At 38.5% G+C, this 17,069-nt stretch overlaps 4 protein-coding genes across 4 annotated transcripts; 3 read left to right on the forward strand and 1 right to left on the reverse strand.

Annotated features, from left to right (window-relative positions):
• Positions 1-126: 126 nt before the first annotated feature.
• GCK72_000995 (uncharacterized protein) lies at positions 127-2,225 on the forward strand (the record flags this gene model as incomplete). Its single annotated transcript, XM_003111433.2, has 8 exons — positions 127-265; positions 399-722; positions 772-987; positions 1,037-1,120; positions 1,427-1,630; positions 1,747-1,824; positions 1,876-1,996; positions 2,054-2,225. 8 exons carry the CDS (start codon positions 127-129, stop codon positions 2,223-2,225), a joined length of 1,338 nt encoding a protein of 445 aa, XP_003111481.2.
• A 458-nt stretch (positions 2,226-2,683) lies between these two features.
• Positions 2,684-5,183, forward strand: GCK72_000996 (uncharacterized protein; the record flags this gene model as incomplete). Its single annotated transcript, XM_003111291.2, has 7 exons — positions 2,684-2,742; positions 2,804-2,870; positions 2,922-3,082; positions 3,442-3,536; positions 3,591-3,670; positions 3,724-4,208; positions 4,262-5,183. 7 exons carry the CDS (start codon positions 2,684-2,686, stop codon positions 5,181-5,183), a joined length of 1,869 nt encoding a protein of 622 aa, XP_003111339.2.
• Positions 5,184-5,561: 378 nt separating this feature from the next.
• Positions 5,562-9,464, forward strand: GCK72_000997 (uncharacterized protein; the record flags this gene model as incomplete). The annotated part of the gene is made up of 7 exons (XM_003111307.2): positions 5,562-5,766; positions 6,057-6,169; positions 6,221-6,483; positions 6,534-7,452; positions 8,100-8,738; positions 8,836-9,291; positions 9,342-9,464. 7 exons carry the CDS (start codon positions 5,562-5,564, stop codon positions 9,462-9,464), a joined length of 2,718 nt encoding a protein of 905 aa, XP_003111355.2.
• Positions 9,465-9,680: 216 nt separating this feature from the next.
• Positions 9,681-12,722, reverse strand: GCK72_000998 (uncharacterized protein; the record flags this gene model as incomplete). Its single annotated transcript, XM_003111162.2, has 7 exons — positions 9,681-9,905; positions 10,046-10,285; positions 10,423-10,698; positions 10,801-11,034; positions 11,266-11,538; positions 12,091-12,212; positions 12,611-12,722. 7 exons carry the CDS (start codon positions 12,720-12,722, stop codon positions 9,681-9,683), a joined length of 1,482 nt encoding a protein of 493 aa, XP_003111210.2.
• Positions 12,723-17,069: the final 4,347 nt, after the last annotated feature.

A 17,069-nucleotide genomic window follows, 5' to 3' on the forward strand; every position in this document is an offset into this window, starting at 1 on the left:
TGCTGTATCATGCGCAAGGATGAGTAGATACCATTCGCAAACAAATCTGTTTGTAACCTTCAAGCTTTTTTTAATCCATCGCCACTTCAGACACACGAAACCGAGGTTTCTATTCTCAAAATCAGAATGCATCGTTTTTTGCTCCTACTTTATTTTTCTAGCTTTCTTCGCTATTCAGAAGCAATCAGATGTCGCAGTTGTTACAGCTATAACGGTCAAGCATGTGTAAATGCACCAGATTGTGAATCGGATGTTTGTCTGTATGGTAGGAAATTCAATTAATTTATAAATAATAGAACAAAAAATATATAGAAACAACAAATTCCAGAAATTGTTTCCTGAATTTGAAGCCTGAAGAGAAAAAACATTTTTATCTTTCAAACTCCTCTTTTATTCAGAACAACTAAACGCAGCCAACGGAATAACCCACGTCCTCCGTACCTGTTATACAAAAGGAAAAGCATACACATTCGATGACGGTGTCACAATGTCTAACCTGAATCAATGTGTAACTCGTACCACGAGACAAGGACAGTACTATGTGTCCTTATGCACTTCCCAAGATATGTGCAATAATGACTGTAGAACAGAACCACAACAACCTGTCCAACCTACACTTCCTCCAGTTATCCCATTAGGTTCTGTGACTTGTTATGATTGTATTTCAACTGATGGAACTGACTGTCAAACTAATACTTGTCAAGGGGCATACTGTCTATATGGTTAGTCTTCCACTAGGCAAATGCGCCCTACTGTACTCTAAGCTTCCAGAACGTCGTCTCACCAACAATCAAATGTATCTCAGAAAAACATGTCTATTGGAGCCAGTAATCCAGTTAGATGACGAGACAACAGTGAGCAACGTAGACATTTGTGAAGTTCGAAATACAGTAATCAGTCGGTATTACGTCAAAATTTGCAACGATGTTAACTTGTGTAACAACTACTGTAATCCTGGACAATCTCCGCCTCTTCCTCCACTAAGACGTGAGATTTTTTCTAAAAGTACAGTAATCTAAATGGATCAAAATTTCAGAACCATTGGTTAGATGCTACGATTGCGAGTCTTCGAATTCAGACTGCTTTACTGGATCTTGTGAAGGAAATTTCTGTATTTATGGTGATTTTTTAAAATTGTTTTTTTAATGTTTACCGAATGCCTAAAAAGAGAAAAGAGACGCAAAGAATCTACAGCAACTGCTTCTCTTTTTTCTACACCGTAGCTTGGAACGTTTGTATCGTTGTAGGTTTTGATTGTTTCAGAAAATTGTCAACTAGTAAAATGTAGGAAATTTTATGTACTATATTGCATTAGTTAGAAGTTTTTTTCTAGCTACTAAACCTGTTGAGATAAATGGGACCTTAAGTCTGTAAGGTTGGAAATCGCGGTTCCCCACTACTGTAGCAAACGAATAACCCATTTCAGAACGTCAACTTCGAAGTGGCACCTCCAAAACCTACTTCCGAAAATCTTGCTCTGCCTTGGCGTATGCTCAATATCCAGATGGTTCATACACCGGTGCACCCAACGTTTGTAACATAAAAGTGATCAATGATGTGGAATATAATGTGAAAGTTTGTAATACTGGGAACATGTGCAATTCTCAGTGCACTCAAGATTCTTCGGCAGGTGAGATTTTGAGTCGAAAAGTTGGCATTTTGAAATATTCGTAGCTATTCTCTTTCAAGTAGTCTTGACCTGTTGGTTTCCAAGAAATCTAGTGGATTACTGTACCTTCATTTCAGTAACTTGCACCGAATGCAGTGCGGTCAATGCAGATGATTGTAGTGGAGGCACTTGTCAAGGAAGATTCTGTACCTTTGGTAAGTTTCCACGACATAAAATTATGATCGATTGATGAATTCTGATTTCAGTAAGATCAAAATCTCAACTTGATCCAACCAAGACTACTGTCAAAAAGTCGTGTGCCACGTCATCGATTCTCAGTTTTCCAGACAACACTGCCTATGTGGATATCAATCATTGCCAGTATAAGTGAGTTCTTGTCTCAAAAACCCTTCAATTTCCAGAAATATTTCTCAACATTTTCAGAATGTTGGGATCCGTCCAGACCGCTCTGAAAGCCTGCAACACCACCTTCTGTAACACGGCCTGTTCAGATGTAGCCATGCCGACTCCTTCTCCACAAAACTCTGCTGGATTCTCTTCTTTCTTTGTTTGTATTTGTTCTTCTCTCATCTATGGTCTTGTTCTCTTGTCTTAACCTTTCCCAAAGGTGTATTTACTCTCTATCTGTGCAATTATGAAACATTCACACTAAATAAATGAATTATTCGTCACAGAACTACACAGATAATAAAAAATTATTCTATTTGAATTCGCGGTTGTTGCATGTACCCCTGGAGCACGATTACATCGTGTCTAACCATCAGAGAGACCCTACTCTCTCTTCATACTGTATCGTTGTGAGGTGGAAACTAACAGGTGCTCTGATGACCACACATCTATTACGAAAGTGTTCGGTATAATAAAATCGAAAACACTTTCTATATCTTATTTTACATGGATTACTAACAATTTTTGTTCTGATATTGACGGGAAAAAATGTCGAAAAAGGCCCCCGCTGAGGGCGAGAAAGCGCGCCCTAGTGAGAATAACACGGGATTTTATTCTCGTTTTTCTAACTTGTATACGAAAATTTCGACTTGTTTTTCGAATCAAATGGGCAAACGCATTGATAGAGCTGTAACAAAACCTGAAACAAAACCTGAAATAAAAAAGTAAGTAAATTTTGGAACTTCGAAATGTATAATTCTAAAACAAAATGTTGAATTATTGCAGCAGAAAGAGTTCGCAGATCAATACAATCGAAATTCAAACAGATAATGCTCCCACTCCGAGACGAAAGGTATTTTTTATTTGAAATTATTCAAATTTATTGATTTTTCTTGTTCTTCAGCTCGCTCGGAAGCACAATATAGAGGATACTCCATTGAACGGCGAACCGGCCGCGAAAAGAAATCGATTAGAAAATAGCACTGATCGCAGAAGGAAAACAAGTGTCGCTGAAAAAGAAACAGGAGAAGAAGAGAATACGAGAAGGAGGAGAACTTTAAAACAGTATGAATTTTAATCTTTTTTAGAAGAAAATTTAAATTATCTGCTTTTTCTTATTTAAAAAACCAGAAAATACAATTTATAATCAAAGTTCGGAAACTATTTGGAGATCAACAGATTTTAGATTGAAACAAAATTAAATTACATTTTTAATCAATCAGAATTTTTCCAGCGAAAACTTGTATGCAAGCTTGCATCTTATTTTTTAATTATTTTTTCAAAATCTAAATACTTCATCTGTAAAAAAAGTTCGAGAAATATTTTTTTTTTTTTTGTATTTAGAACTAAAAAATTCATTGTGAGACCAACTGATTTTAAAAATGTTTTCTGTCAAAATTTCTCAAAATAATTTCAATTTTCAGCGGAGAGGTCGCCCCACCACAGTGTTCTTTTTGTAAAGAAGAGCAAAAATCAGAGGATGAAGAATTGTTGGCATGTACAACATGCAAGGCTTATTGTAAGTTTTTTTTCGTAATTTTTATTAAATTTCTCTTCAAATAAGAGTTTTCAGACCATCCAGGAAAGTGTCTCCGTTACAAAGATGAATTGAAGACTAATATTCGGAAATTGAAGGAGTGGTTCTGTCCGAGAGTAAGTTTTTTTTCGCTCAAATCATATATTTTAATAGAATTATTAATTTTCAGTGTGTCCTGTGTTCTTCCTGTGAACGATTCATCAGTGATCCATCAAATGTCGAGTGCTCAGTCTGTTGCCGAGCATGGCACGGGACGTGTGCTCCGAAAGGACACTATCCATCGATCGATTTCGATTCAGCATGGTATTGTGGTGCGTGTTGTCGATCGAGAAACTTCCGAATTTACGACTCACCCCCACCAACACCAAGCCGACCCGGACCGAAGGGACGGAAAAGTCGGGCTCCACCGGTAGAAGATTCATTGCGTTTCGATTGTGATGTTGATGAATTGACGGATCTAATCAATAGAAGAGATTCCACAATGGATGCGTTGAACATCGAGAATGGACTTTCGAAATCAGCTACTCCGAGCCCTCTCTCCTCAACACAAAACAACAAACAAGATGAGAAACCGAGAATGAATGGAAAAACTGATAATTCGTGTAAGAAGAAGAACGCAAAAATTCCCCTTGTTCTAAAGGAAGATTCTGATTTGTTAGTTTTCTTTTGAAATTACTACTATATTTACATATTTTTCCAAATTTCAGATACGACGGATCCAGAAAAGTGGCATACTCTAGCAAACCAAGTTCCAGTGTCGTCCCGACCGGCCAACTCCTTCATTTTGGAACTGGAAAGGTATGCAAAGCGATCTACGCTTCTGCATACGAAGAGCCTCTTCACTCCGCTCCGAACCTCTATTCGTGCAAGTTCTGTCTCCACACCACGCACTTGAAAGAGAATTTGGTAATTCATTGGGATCACTGTACTGCCAAGCATCCACCTGGCAACGAAATCTATCGTGATGATGGTCTCGCGTTTTTCGAAGTTGATGGAGCTGTTCAGAAGAAATATTGTCAGGATTTGTGTCTCATTTCGAAACTCTTCATCGCTTCAAAAACTTTATATGCTGAAGTGGAAACATTCATTTTCTATGTTCTCTGTGAAATAACGACGGAGGGATATGTGATTGTTGGATACTTTTCGAAGGAGAAAAACCCATCGAAAAACAACAATTTATCGTGTCTTCTCGTGCTTCCGATGGTTCAAAAGATGGGTTATGGACGTCTTCTGATAGACATGAGTTATGAATTATCTCGTATCGAACTCCGTGTTGGACATCCGGAGCATCCGCTATCAGATCTCGGAATCTTGGCGTATCGTGGCTACTGGCGATCCAGTCTCCTCTGCTATCTTCGCGAGCATCGGAAATTCGATCGAGTCAATATCAAAGATATAAGTCTGGCCACTCGTATTACTCCCGTCGATATTGTGAACCAACTGATGTTCGATAAGTTGATTACCCTGAAAGGAGGAGTTTATACTCTAAAAACTGGAAAACGTGCACTGAAATTCCCTCTATCTCAGTGTCGACGTCGATTCGTGGATCCGAAGAAAATCATCTGGAGAGCGAGACCAACTAAAGAGTACCTTGACCCCACTAAGTGCAATTCCTATGTCTCTGTTTAAAATAAATGTAATCTTTTCGCAACTTAAGCTCCGCCTACTTTCAAAACTACCAAGAATCGTTTCATATTTTTAAAATATTTTTGTGCGGAGCGAAACGCTCATTTATTGGAAAATTACATCATATTTACCTGTTAATTGTTTTACTTGAGCTTTATTTATTGGCCCCTCTCTCAATTGTTGATTTTCAGTATTTTTTTCATGTAAAAACTTATCATTTTATAACTATTGGTCTCATTTTAACCCCTCTAATTTGTCATCTTGAAACAATAAAGTTTTAATGCCCTGTAACTGTCCATACAACTTTTTTCAATAAAGTTTAGCTTTTCCAATATCGTGAAAATGCCCATTTGCTTTTCTAAAACAAGAAAAAATCACAGAATGCCATGCCGTCTCCGTAAAATCACAGTTTATGAAACAAAAAGTCGATTTTATATAATTGGATGTGATAGCACGGGCTCCCGATATAATGTACTAAAAATCGATCGAATCGATCCGAAGGCATTGATAACTGGAGAGCCGGAGTATGATTATACGAGAGAGGAGATTCTGGAGTTGCTCGCGACGATTTCAGATGGTAGTTCCGGTAAGAAGGGAAACGTGTTGCTTATTTTTGTCTAATTATTACATTCTCTGTCCTGAATTGTGAAAAAAACGCGTAAAAAGCTACAATTCAGACATAATTACGACCGAATCTCGTAAATACACACAATGGACTGTAGTCGTGGCGAAACCTCTCTTGAAACTCTTCTTGTGTCGATTTACGGGAGATTTGGACAATTTTTAATCGGTGTTTTCTAGACATTAGATTTTTTGAGATTACTGCTCTGCAAATACAAATAAAATAATTTGAAATAACAAATCAACTTTTCTCAGTTGTATACCGATCTTCCTCCAAAAAAGGCACAAAGAGTGGACTAGTTGAACGAGCTACAAATGCATTCGGAATACTTGGAGTCGTTCGATTTGTTGAAGGATATTACTTGATTGTGAGTTCAGACTATCTGAAAAAACCATTATTATCCTCCAATACATCCCAGATCATCACTCGTGCCCATGCCGTCGCCACTCTTGGCTATCATCCGGTTTATAAAATCGTGGAGGTTGCAATGATACCAATAGCGATGGATGGAGTTTCAACAAGTTCTGAGGAACAGAAATATGTAAAATTATTCCAATCCGTCGATTTGAGTACCGATTTTTACTTCTCATATTCGTATGATTTGAGTCGTACTTTCCAAGAGAATGCATTGAGAAGTGATTGGAGTAATAATGGACAGAGAAGGCTGGAAGCTGATGATAAGTGAGTTTTCAGGGCTTCTATGATCTGTAATTTAAATTATTCATTCTCAGATTCATCTGGAATTCTTTCCTTCTCGAACCTCTCCGCAAAAACCTTATCAGTGAACGCTGGTTTGTCGAAATCGTTCACGGATATGTACGCCAAGAGTACATTTTCCTCCCAATCGGTCGAATTTCTCTAACAATAATCGGTCGTCGCTCAACAAAATATGCCGGAACACGTTTCTTGAAACGTGGTGCGAACCCACTCGGTCATGTGGCAAACTACGTGGAAACGGAACAAATAGTTTGGGATATGGCGTCATCTGGCAACGTGGCAAACGGAAGATTCAGTAGTTTCGTTCAAATGAGAGGTTCCGTTCCGATGAGATGGTCACAAGATCCATCGACACGTGGAGTTGTTGGAAAACCATTAATATTGATTGATAATCATGAACCACATGCACAGACAGCAGCGAGTCATTTCAGAGATATTCGAAATAAATATGGAGATCCGATTGTAATTATGAACTTGATCAAAAGAAATGAAAAGAGAAGGCATGAAGGGGTATTGCATACTCAATTTTTGAAAAATATAGAATATTTGAATCAATTTTTGGATGATTCTGAGAAGCTGTGCTATCTTTCATTTGATGTTGCCAGATGTAACAAAGCTGCCAATGCAATGCCATCTATAAATGTGCTGAATGTTATGGAGGATATCTCAATGAAATCGATTCTGAAAAATGGATGGTTCCAGTCATTCCCACTCAGTGAATCCATGAAAATACGTCCGAGAGAAGGATTCGATACGCTGGATGCAAGACATTCACAAGATGGGCGGTTCATGATTCAACACGGAATATGTCGAACGAATTGTGTAGATTGTTTGGATAGAACTAATGTTGCACAGTTTGTAATTGCGAAAGTGGCATTGGGATGTCAATTATGTGCACTTGGTATTCTTGATGAACCAAGTTTGTCGCTTCAGGTAGGAGAGATCCTGACCAGAGATGAGCGGAAGAGTTGGCGGAAGAAATCCTTAAATTGGCGGAGTAGCTTTTCTTTGGGACGGTAGCTAAAAGTGTTCAATAGATCAAATTCGTAGCATAAACATGCCTATCGATTGGAAAGAACAGGACCCAAAAATTATAAAAACTAAACGAGTTACAGTCAGTTTGAGCATGTATTCCGCCTTCCGCCCTGAGGACATTTGGCGGAAGGCGGAATACAAGCCTTAATGACTGTAACTCGTTTAGTTTTCAATATTTTTATGTCCAGTTTTTTCCAATCGATAGACAAATTTATGCTGCAAATTTCATCTATTGAACACTTTTTGCTACCGTCCCAAAAAAAAGCTGCTCCGCCAATTTAAGGATTTCTTCCGCCAACTCTTCCGCTCATCTCTGATCCTGACTGGTTTTTAATCAAAAATTCAAAAGTTATTCTGATCATTTAAAACATTTGTTCAAGCATGTAATATCACTACTAGACTTCAACTTTGGAGCGATTTCGGTCGATTTTAATTTCAATAATTTTGAGCAGTTTTTATTTTCTAACATGTTTCTAACGTGTTATAACACCAAAATGACGTTTCATAATCTAATATTATACACTCCAAAACATCCTATTTTTCAGAGTGAAGTCTGCCGTCTTCTCGAAGACATGTTCGACGAACACGGTGATACGATGGCCCTCCAATACGCGGGAAGCCAACTGGTTCATTCAATTAAAACTTACAAAAAGACGGCGGCATTCCAAGAGAGACGCAGAGATGTGTTTCAGACATTATCCAGATATTACAGTAATACTTTCAACGATTGGGATAAACAAATGGCGATCAATCTATTCCTGGGAATGTTCCGCCCGAAAATCACATCTCTCAAAAATCTATGGGATCTAACAAGTGATTATAATTTACATTTTCCGTATTCTCTGAAAATTCGAACGGATTATTGTGCATGGACACTGACAGAAAAGCAGTTGGACGACTTGGTATTTCTGGAATATGATGAGAAAGAGAATCAAGAAGGATACGTGGAAATTCGATCGATGGAATCAGTTGATGGGCGACGTGGAAGTGAGGGAAGCGAGTACCGTACCTTGCAGTTCTCATCAGATGAGGACTTCCGTGATTATCATAGAACTTATGAGTTCACTTCATTGGATGATCGAATCGGAAGGCTTTTTAGTATTGAGAATCGAGCGATTCAAGTGGATGGTATCAACGAGGAACCGACGACTCACGCACAGTTTTTGAAATTGTGGAAAACTTCGGTACGCGAAGCGGGAAATAGAATACAATTTTTACTGTAAATTTATTCGAAATTCTAGTTTTCGTTTTCGAAAACTTTTCATATAATTATTCTTCCAGGAAACTAAAGAGAAAGAAACCAAAAAACCAGCGAAAAAAGAAAAAGAAGAGAAAGAATCAGATGATGAAGATGATGAAGAAGGCAATTCAACACAATGGTCAGATGTTGTCGAAGCACAACAAGAATGGTATGATCTAGTGAACCGACCTGGAAATGTGGCCAGCTCCAAAACCATCTCACCACTGAAACGCGAGCCGACTCCACCTCGCTCATTGAAAAATCGTCGCTCACTTCTGAGTACTGGTCTGCTGTTTGCAAAAGACATCTACAATTTGGATCATTTGAAAACTCAGCCGGAGGAAAGGAAATATTATGAGAAGTATGCAGTGACTGCATTCAAATGTAATATCAGAGATTGGGAATCAGTGAAGCCGACGTTGTTGAGTGAATTCAAGCTTAATCCGGAGCTAGAGGCGAGGCGCCCGACTTTCTTCACCGCTGATGACTGTTATCGGGTAAGAAGCCGAAAGTTGAGATTCCCTCAAGATAATCCTTGAATTTTCAGTCAGAACCACCAGAAGTCAGTGGAAATTCCGAACGCTTTTACAACAAATCTGCTCAACCGCTGACTACAGAATGCTCAAATCGTGATTATGAATTCTTTTCGAAGTATATGGAAGCAAGATAATTGTATTATGTAAAAATGTTTATTATGTAATTTATTTATTAGAGAGAATAACCGGGGGAAGAAACACACACTGTGATATGATACTAACTTATTTATATTTATTAAAGTTACATTTCATGTTTACCCATTTCTTAAAGTTTTCTTTTTCTCTTTTTTATTATTATGAGCTCATTTTGGGGGTGAAGGGGAAAATTAGTTGTGAGCAGCTTCATCAGCTCATCGCCGAGTGGCACGAACTGTGAATGGTTTTGGAGCACGAAGTGAAGAAGTGATGACGTCAATTGGTGGAGCAAAAGGACCGTCCGTATGCCATTCAAAGTTTTGCATGAGAGTGCAGAAGTATAAGAACACTTCCATACGAGCCAAGTTTTCACCAAGACATGATCGTTTTCCCATTGAGAATGGGTTTACTCGATCGTCACGGATGTATTCTCCACGTTCCTGAAGAAAAATAATAAATATTAGTCTATCGTGGAGAGGGGTCGAACCAATGAGTTTTGGTGCGCAAGGCAAAAATAGAACCAGTTGCTCTAAGCGAGCACCAAAACGCAAATCGCATAAGGCAGTCAAGAACCACTCACATTCAAGAATCTATCAGGATTGAAGTGCTCTGGATCGGGGAAATGTTTCTTGTCGACATGAACTGATTGGAATTGAGCAATGACACGAGTTCCCGCATTCAGACGGTATCCTTCGCAATCTTCCACGTCTACAAGGGTGCAACGGAGGAAATTGACTGGAAGAACGTAGCCGAGACGATAGACTTCTTGAAGGAATGCGCAGGTGTAGGGAAGTTGTTTCTGGTCATCCATTACGACTTGCTAAAAATGATTCAGATAATATAATATTCTCTCAGCTCGATGAATGTTGGGTCTCGCCACGAAAACTACTGTAATTTCGTGTCAAGACCACCCGAATCAAGCTCTTTCAGTTATAATCAAATTAGAATCCAACTCACTCTTTCTCTTCCAACATTCTTATCCAATTCATCGTGAATTCTCTTTTGAGTCTCTGGATTATTGACCAAATACAAGAAGGCGAATCTCAAGACAATGATAATTGTCTCCATTCCAGCCGAGTACAAATCATAAATTGCCACAATCAACTGTTTCTCAGTGAATCCATCTTCAAGTGCATTTTCGGCAGCTCGAATCTTCATTTCTTTGAGGAAAGCATCCATGTAACTCGAGGGTTCTTCATCGTAGTTTATTCCGGTTTTGTGTTTGGCAAGGGCCTGGAAGTTACTGGTATTAGAGGGGGAAGATGGATTAAAGTGCGCTCTATTGATAAAAAGGTTGCGAGCTCCTATCCACTGTCCTTCACAAAATAACCTAACCTGCTCAAGATTCTGAATAATCGCATCATTCGCTCTTGTAGTTCTTGGAATACCGAGACTCAATGGTTTATCGAGATAAGCGAGCCATGGCCAGGCATCCAAAAGTTGAGTTTTTGGAGACGTGAAATGTTCGAGAACGTCATTGATTGCCACGTGGAAGTCGAGAATTTCTGTCTCGTTCCATTCACGGGTGAATCCGAACAAATGCTTGTGGATCACATTTCCGACGACGTGCTGAAAAAAAGAGAGGTTGTAACTTTCTTAATTTCCCATAACATTTTCTGAAACTTATATTTTCGAATTCAGACCTTTCAAACGAGTATAATCACGGCTATTCCCGCGACGATACTACTGTAGTTTTCGTGGTGGGAACCAGCGAGCTTCAAGCCTATATTCATTCAAACCGTCTCAATGAACAGATTTAAAAAAAAACAGTCTCAGATAATTTTGAGCTCAGAAACTCACCACAAGAAGTGGTCTCAACTCAATCGAGTTATCCTTCTGATTATCAATTTTTTCAACTAATCCAGAAGCCAACGAAGCAATTGTATCCTGAGTTCCAGCTTGTCCAACACCAAGAGAACGGAAGATATGAGTTGTGAAACGGCGTTGAGCCTTCCACCAGTTGTTTTCCATGAAGAAGAGTCCATAGTTTCCTTGAACCAACATATCCATTATGAAAGTGTCCGGACGTCCAGAGAATGCTTCTCCGTTTCGGACAATGTTTCGTTTCAGCATCTGAAATATTGATTGTATAGTTGATTTCTCCAGATTCCAGATGTGATTGAGATCAAATCACAACACTCAGGTAAGTGGTAACCTGGCGTGAACTTCATAAAACTCTAAAAGCTGTTGTTGAGTGCTACAGTACCCATCTTGTTTTCTTCTAGATCATTAGATGATAAAATGATAACCTATATCACATTGAACCCGTATCAGTCAACTGTAATGACGCAACGCCTTCCCGTATCTTCTTTCCTTTTTCGTTCACTTTCACCGTGACTTCTTCAAAGATCCATTTGATGGTTTGATCTACCCCCCCCCCTCCTCTCGCAGTCAGTCTATGATCAACATTCTCTTATCTTTTGTTTTTTCTCCCACGTGGGAGAAGATAGAGAGATTTATCAATTGATCAGCATCAATTTTTTTAGCCGAGAAAAATCCGAATTTCTTTTTTTTCGAAAAACATTTTATAACGTTCTAGAACGACTAAGTTTTTTCCTAAGTTTTTTGTTTTCAAGTCTCTCTTATTCTTTAAAAATTTTCAAGAATTTCTTCTCTCGAACTCACATCATAATCACAAATGACAATAGTCGGGAACGGCAGCCAAAGTGTGAAAATTCCACCGTATTTCTTCTTGAATTCGTTGATAATTATGTCGATTCGATCTTCCGGGACTTGGAATGTGTTTCCTGAAAATTATTTTTTTGAGTTTTTTTATTTTTTGCGGATTTGAGTTTCAGGGGGTTTTTTATCGTCTTAATAACGAGGTTAAATAAATTGAGACACTGAAAAAGTCGAAAAAATATCTAAATGTGATGAACGAGATCCAGAATTTCCAGTATAACATTTTTATGAATTCGTCGTGAAACATGCCGCCTTCTTCTATACTATGCAGAGCACTTTTGATGTCACCTTGGTGGTCGAGTGGCTAACACTTCTGGTTTTGGTTCGATGTGTCTCGGGTTCAAACTTTTCATGTCTTCAACCATTTTTTTTTGTCTTTTTCTGAGTTTATGTGTGAATTTGCATTTAGGGTCATGCTTCAGCTTTATTTCTGAAACTTCTCTGTTTCTTTCTCAAAACATACCAATAAATGGCCATGGAGTGGGTCCAGGTGGTAATCCTCTGATCTTATTTGCAAATTTACAGAGTAAAAGCATAACAATGATCACTAAAATAACGAGCTGAGCGAAGAGCATTTCTGGAAACAAAAATAGATAAGAGTCAAAGATAGAGACACCAAAAAAGAGGTTCGTGTGAAAAATAAAAATGATAACAAAGAAAAAGAAACGAGAAGGAGGGAAGGGGGGAGAGGAAATGGGTGTACCGGAAAAGTGATAAGAAATTACAAAATCTGGAATAAAAAAGACTTCAGAAGACGTCAGTTTTTCTGAGAAGACAGCTGAACGATGATGTGAATTCGGGGAATAAAGGAAGGAGAAAGTGTGTGGTCGTTCTATGGCAATTTCTTTCTTTTTTTGAGACGAGATGAGAAAAAGAGGAAAAGTTTGACCAGAATGATGATAAGAAGGAAGAAGAAATATCAGATCAGATCAAACAGTGTATCCTTTTTCGGACATAAAACATTTGATCCGTACACAGAAATAAATGAACTTTGGAGTTTGTAGGTGCAAAGAGGACTGTGAACATAAGTGGGAAAGTCTAGGCTACATACAAAAGAAAAAAAAATGAATTGGGCACGGTTAGGTTTGAACCAGGGAGTGTCGGCGTGTGGGGCAAAACCTTTATCCATTGAGCTATGTCTGTCAACAAAAAACTCAGCTTCTAATTTTATTATAATGTGAAGCCCGACACCAGTTTGTTGGGCTTCATGTTCTCTTTCACAAAAAAACCAAAAAAGTCTTTGAAAGAAATTCTAATTTGGAATTTTTCCTATGTTTCCATGTTTAAACTCATTATTAAACCTATCCTCATCTTTTCTAGATTCTTCTCTCATCTCCTCATAGATCATTAGATCGAACCGTTTTGGGTGTTCAAAGTTCTAATTCCTCAATTTTTTTTTCCAAAAAAAGTCAGCAGATTTTTTCGTTCCTAATCAGAAAACTGAACGTGTCGTTTCATCTTATTTTTGACACTTACAAGAGAAATCAATCAGCGTTTCGATCTATATAAAGTTTGATCTTATTCCTCACTTTAAATTGGAAATGTGTTCGTTTTTTGGAGTTTGCCTGCCTACAGTAACCTCGAAAATATGTAAATAATAGAGTTATCGCTTTGAAATTATACTTGCTTCAGGAAAGTTTTATATAGTTTTATTTCAGAACATTGAGGCAAAATAGAATAATTTAGAATACAAAATTATGCTTTTATTAAAATTGGTTTGATATCTGCATACTTGTCAACGGGCCGAAACGGGCCGACACGGGCCGGCTCGTAACTCGCGTCAAAATGAATGTTATGAGCTGAAAAATATACCAAAATGTAGATCTCGACGAGTTCTATCTCCGTGACCTACTACGGGCCGGATGGCTATTCGTTAATGTGCCGCGGGCCGGGAAAAAGTGCCAAAAAACGCGAAAATGGCCAAAAAAAGCCATTCTAGTCCGGCCCGCGGCATATTAACGAATAGCCATCCGGCCCGTAGTAGGCCACGGACATAGAACTCGTCGAGATCTACATTTTGGTATATTTTTCAGCTCATAATATTCATTTTGACGCGAGTTATGAGCCGGCCCGTTGATAAGTATGGATATCTGGACAAGACTACATCATATGTACATTCTTCTTTCATAGCGTACTGTAAAAGCATTAAAGTATAGAAAGTTTCAAAAGTTGCGAGGTTATCAGGTACTCGTATGTGGAATATTTTGAGCATCTGGTGTCAAAGTGGCTTACAGTTTTGCCCCACGCGCCAGTATACCCAGGTTCGACACCTCCGGACAGCAGGTCATTTTTGTTGTTTTTTTTCATAAATTTTACAAATTCCGGTTTTTTTCAAGTTTATTTCAGCAGCAGTAGCAGACTTGCAAAACAGAAAACAATGAACAAATGATAACAAATAAGTTGTTGCACTCTTTAAAAACCATACAAAACATACAAAGAGTTCCATTGGCGAAAAGATTTCTTTGGAATAACACAAGACAGAGTAAACAAATCCAAAGAAACATTGAACTATTGGTTGATCTTTCAAAAGTTTGAAAAACACAGAAATCGAAAAAATAATAAAAATATCTGAAAGTACATGAGTATTTATACCGAATCCCAGAGGTGTGCACTGTCCATTTTTTTCTGATCAAACCATACTTTGTATCCAATTCCTCCCCTCTCCTTTCACTTTTTTCATTCAATTCGAATCCCCTCCCCTTTTTATTTTTTTTTGTTCGTTGGCATTTGACCACCGCCCCTTTTTGGTTAGTCCTCAATTCTCTCATCTCTTTTTCTCTCGAAATGGGAAATTGGTAATTGGAAAAATGGGGAGAAAAGAGCAACGAGAGAAAGGGGAAATCGAGATTCGGTTGATATGGAAACGGGGGGAAAACACAAGAAGAGGCAGCATAACCACTGATTAGTATTTCGGGGGAAACGGAGAGAGAGAATGGGAATAATATAGAGAGAGAAGGGAGAGTGAGTATACGGCTTCATTTCGATCGGCTGGTGCACATGCTCATGCTCAAACGCCACATGTATACATCACCTTTCTCTTCGTTTTCCTTTCTTTTCATTTTTCGATGCTTGTTGTTATATGATCCTGTTTATTTGACAATCTACAGTTCGAAGACAGAACAGCAAACTACGGTAGAAAATATTTCAACACATTAGATGGGTCTTGCTGGGTGCCTCAGGCACCCTCGGCTTACTGTATGAGCAGCGGCGCCATTGGAGTTCTGTGAAATCAAATTATAGGTAATGATACAGTAATCTGTCTGTACTATGTTCTTGGGTTTTTTCGCAAAACAAAGATCAAGGATCAAGTGAGATCACTGTCACTATCCTCATATTGAAGCTAATTTGAAAGATTGACCCTCAGAACCCTCATGCCCTCATGCCCTCAAAATTCGTAAACTTTCATGTTTGTCCTAAGATATTATGCAGATTCTGGCCATTTTGAAGTTTGATCCCGACGTGAGCATCCTTACACAGGAGTCCTGAATTAGCACCCTATGTATCTCGTCTTAATTAGATGAATGTCATAAATGGTACGCAAGTTTGGAATCCTCAAAACTTCATCATTCCAAATAATACCCATCAATGCAAAAATCGTATTTTTGCTCAAAAATAAAAGGTTGGCTCCTTGAGCTTTCACTAATATCCGTATCCGTCTCAGTCTATTTCGATTTTCAATATGAGAATCCTTATCTTTTGAAAACAGCGCCCTTCCTCGATACATAGAGGTCTGGTCCCCATTCGGGACCCCCACTGTGGATAGCTTTCTAATCCTAAGTCGTTCCAGCTTGGAGCTGATAATAAATAACTTATTTGATAAACAGGATTGTTGTCCCTGTGCCATCTAGACATACATATTTTCCTCTCATTTTCAAAAACTTGTTATGTAAAAACAGCTAGGTTAGCGTTCGAGAACGAAATATTTGCACTCGTTTTTCTTAGCTTTCCAATGCCTTCATGACCTCTTCTAATAGTGCCCCCACCTACAGTACCCCACCGTAGTCTGATCTCTTTACCTTTTAACGATCTTTGAGATATAATGTGAAGTTCGTCTATTAGGCGTGGTTGACCTTGCGTACAAAATCGTTACAGTATCAGCTGGCGCCAAATGTATATCGGAACACTGAGATAAGATATTTGGCGCCATCCGAGACAAGTTTTTGGCGCCTTGTTTTATATGGATTACTGATTAAATATCGCAGCGTATATCTTGTGATGGGAATGTGGATTCCGAGCTACCGTAACGACAGAATCGCTTTTCAGCCTACAGTAACTGTTCACCCCTCAAAACACTAATTCTCGATCTTCAAAAGTTGTTCAATTGTTCATCAACCTTCATTTTTGTCCCAAAAATAACTGTCCTAATTTCTCAAAAAACTTGACTCTTCAATAAAGAACACGAACGAATCGAGGGGATTGTCCTCAAGTGGACACCTCAGAGTACTGTAGTGGTCTTACTGTAGCAAGAATCACACTGAAGTTTGTGTATGCGTCGCCGTCTTTTCACTCGATTTCACAAGAGTCACGTTGCGTCTGTATGTCTGTCGGAGACCCATCTGGTCAACTTCTAAAAATTTTCGTCGAAAAAGAAGACGTGCAGATTGGAATAGTTGATGACGACGTTGAATAGTTTGAACACTTGATTTGTTCAACTGATCATCTTCAAAAAGAGACCTCCGTTGGGGGACATTTTAATTCGATTTGTACTACTTATAACACACAAAAACGACTTGTGTTCCGTGTTTCGAAACTTTGAAACCCTCCGAAAGTCTCTCTGTTGTGACGTAGTTGTCAGTGATCAAAGAAATTGGAAGAGATTCGTGAAGAGGTTCTCGCCGTTATATCTCTCTTCGATACTTGAACATGTTTCGAGTGTATTCTGAGAGAGAGAGACAGTCAACTGGCCACTTTTCTATTCTTTT

The sequence above is a fragment of the Caenorhabditis remanei genome, chromosome I (genome assembly GCF_010183535.1).
Source record: "Caenorhabditis remanei strain PX506 chromosome I, whole genome shotgun sequence".
Taxonomy (NCBI): Eukaryota; Metazoa; Nematoda; class Chromadorea; order Rhabditida; family Rhabditidae; genus Caenorhabditis; species Caenorhabditis remanei.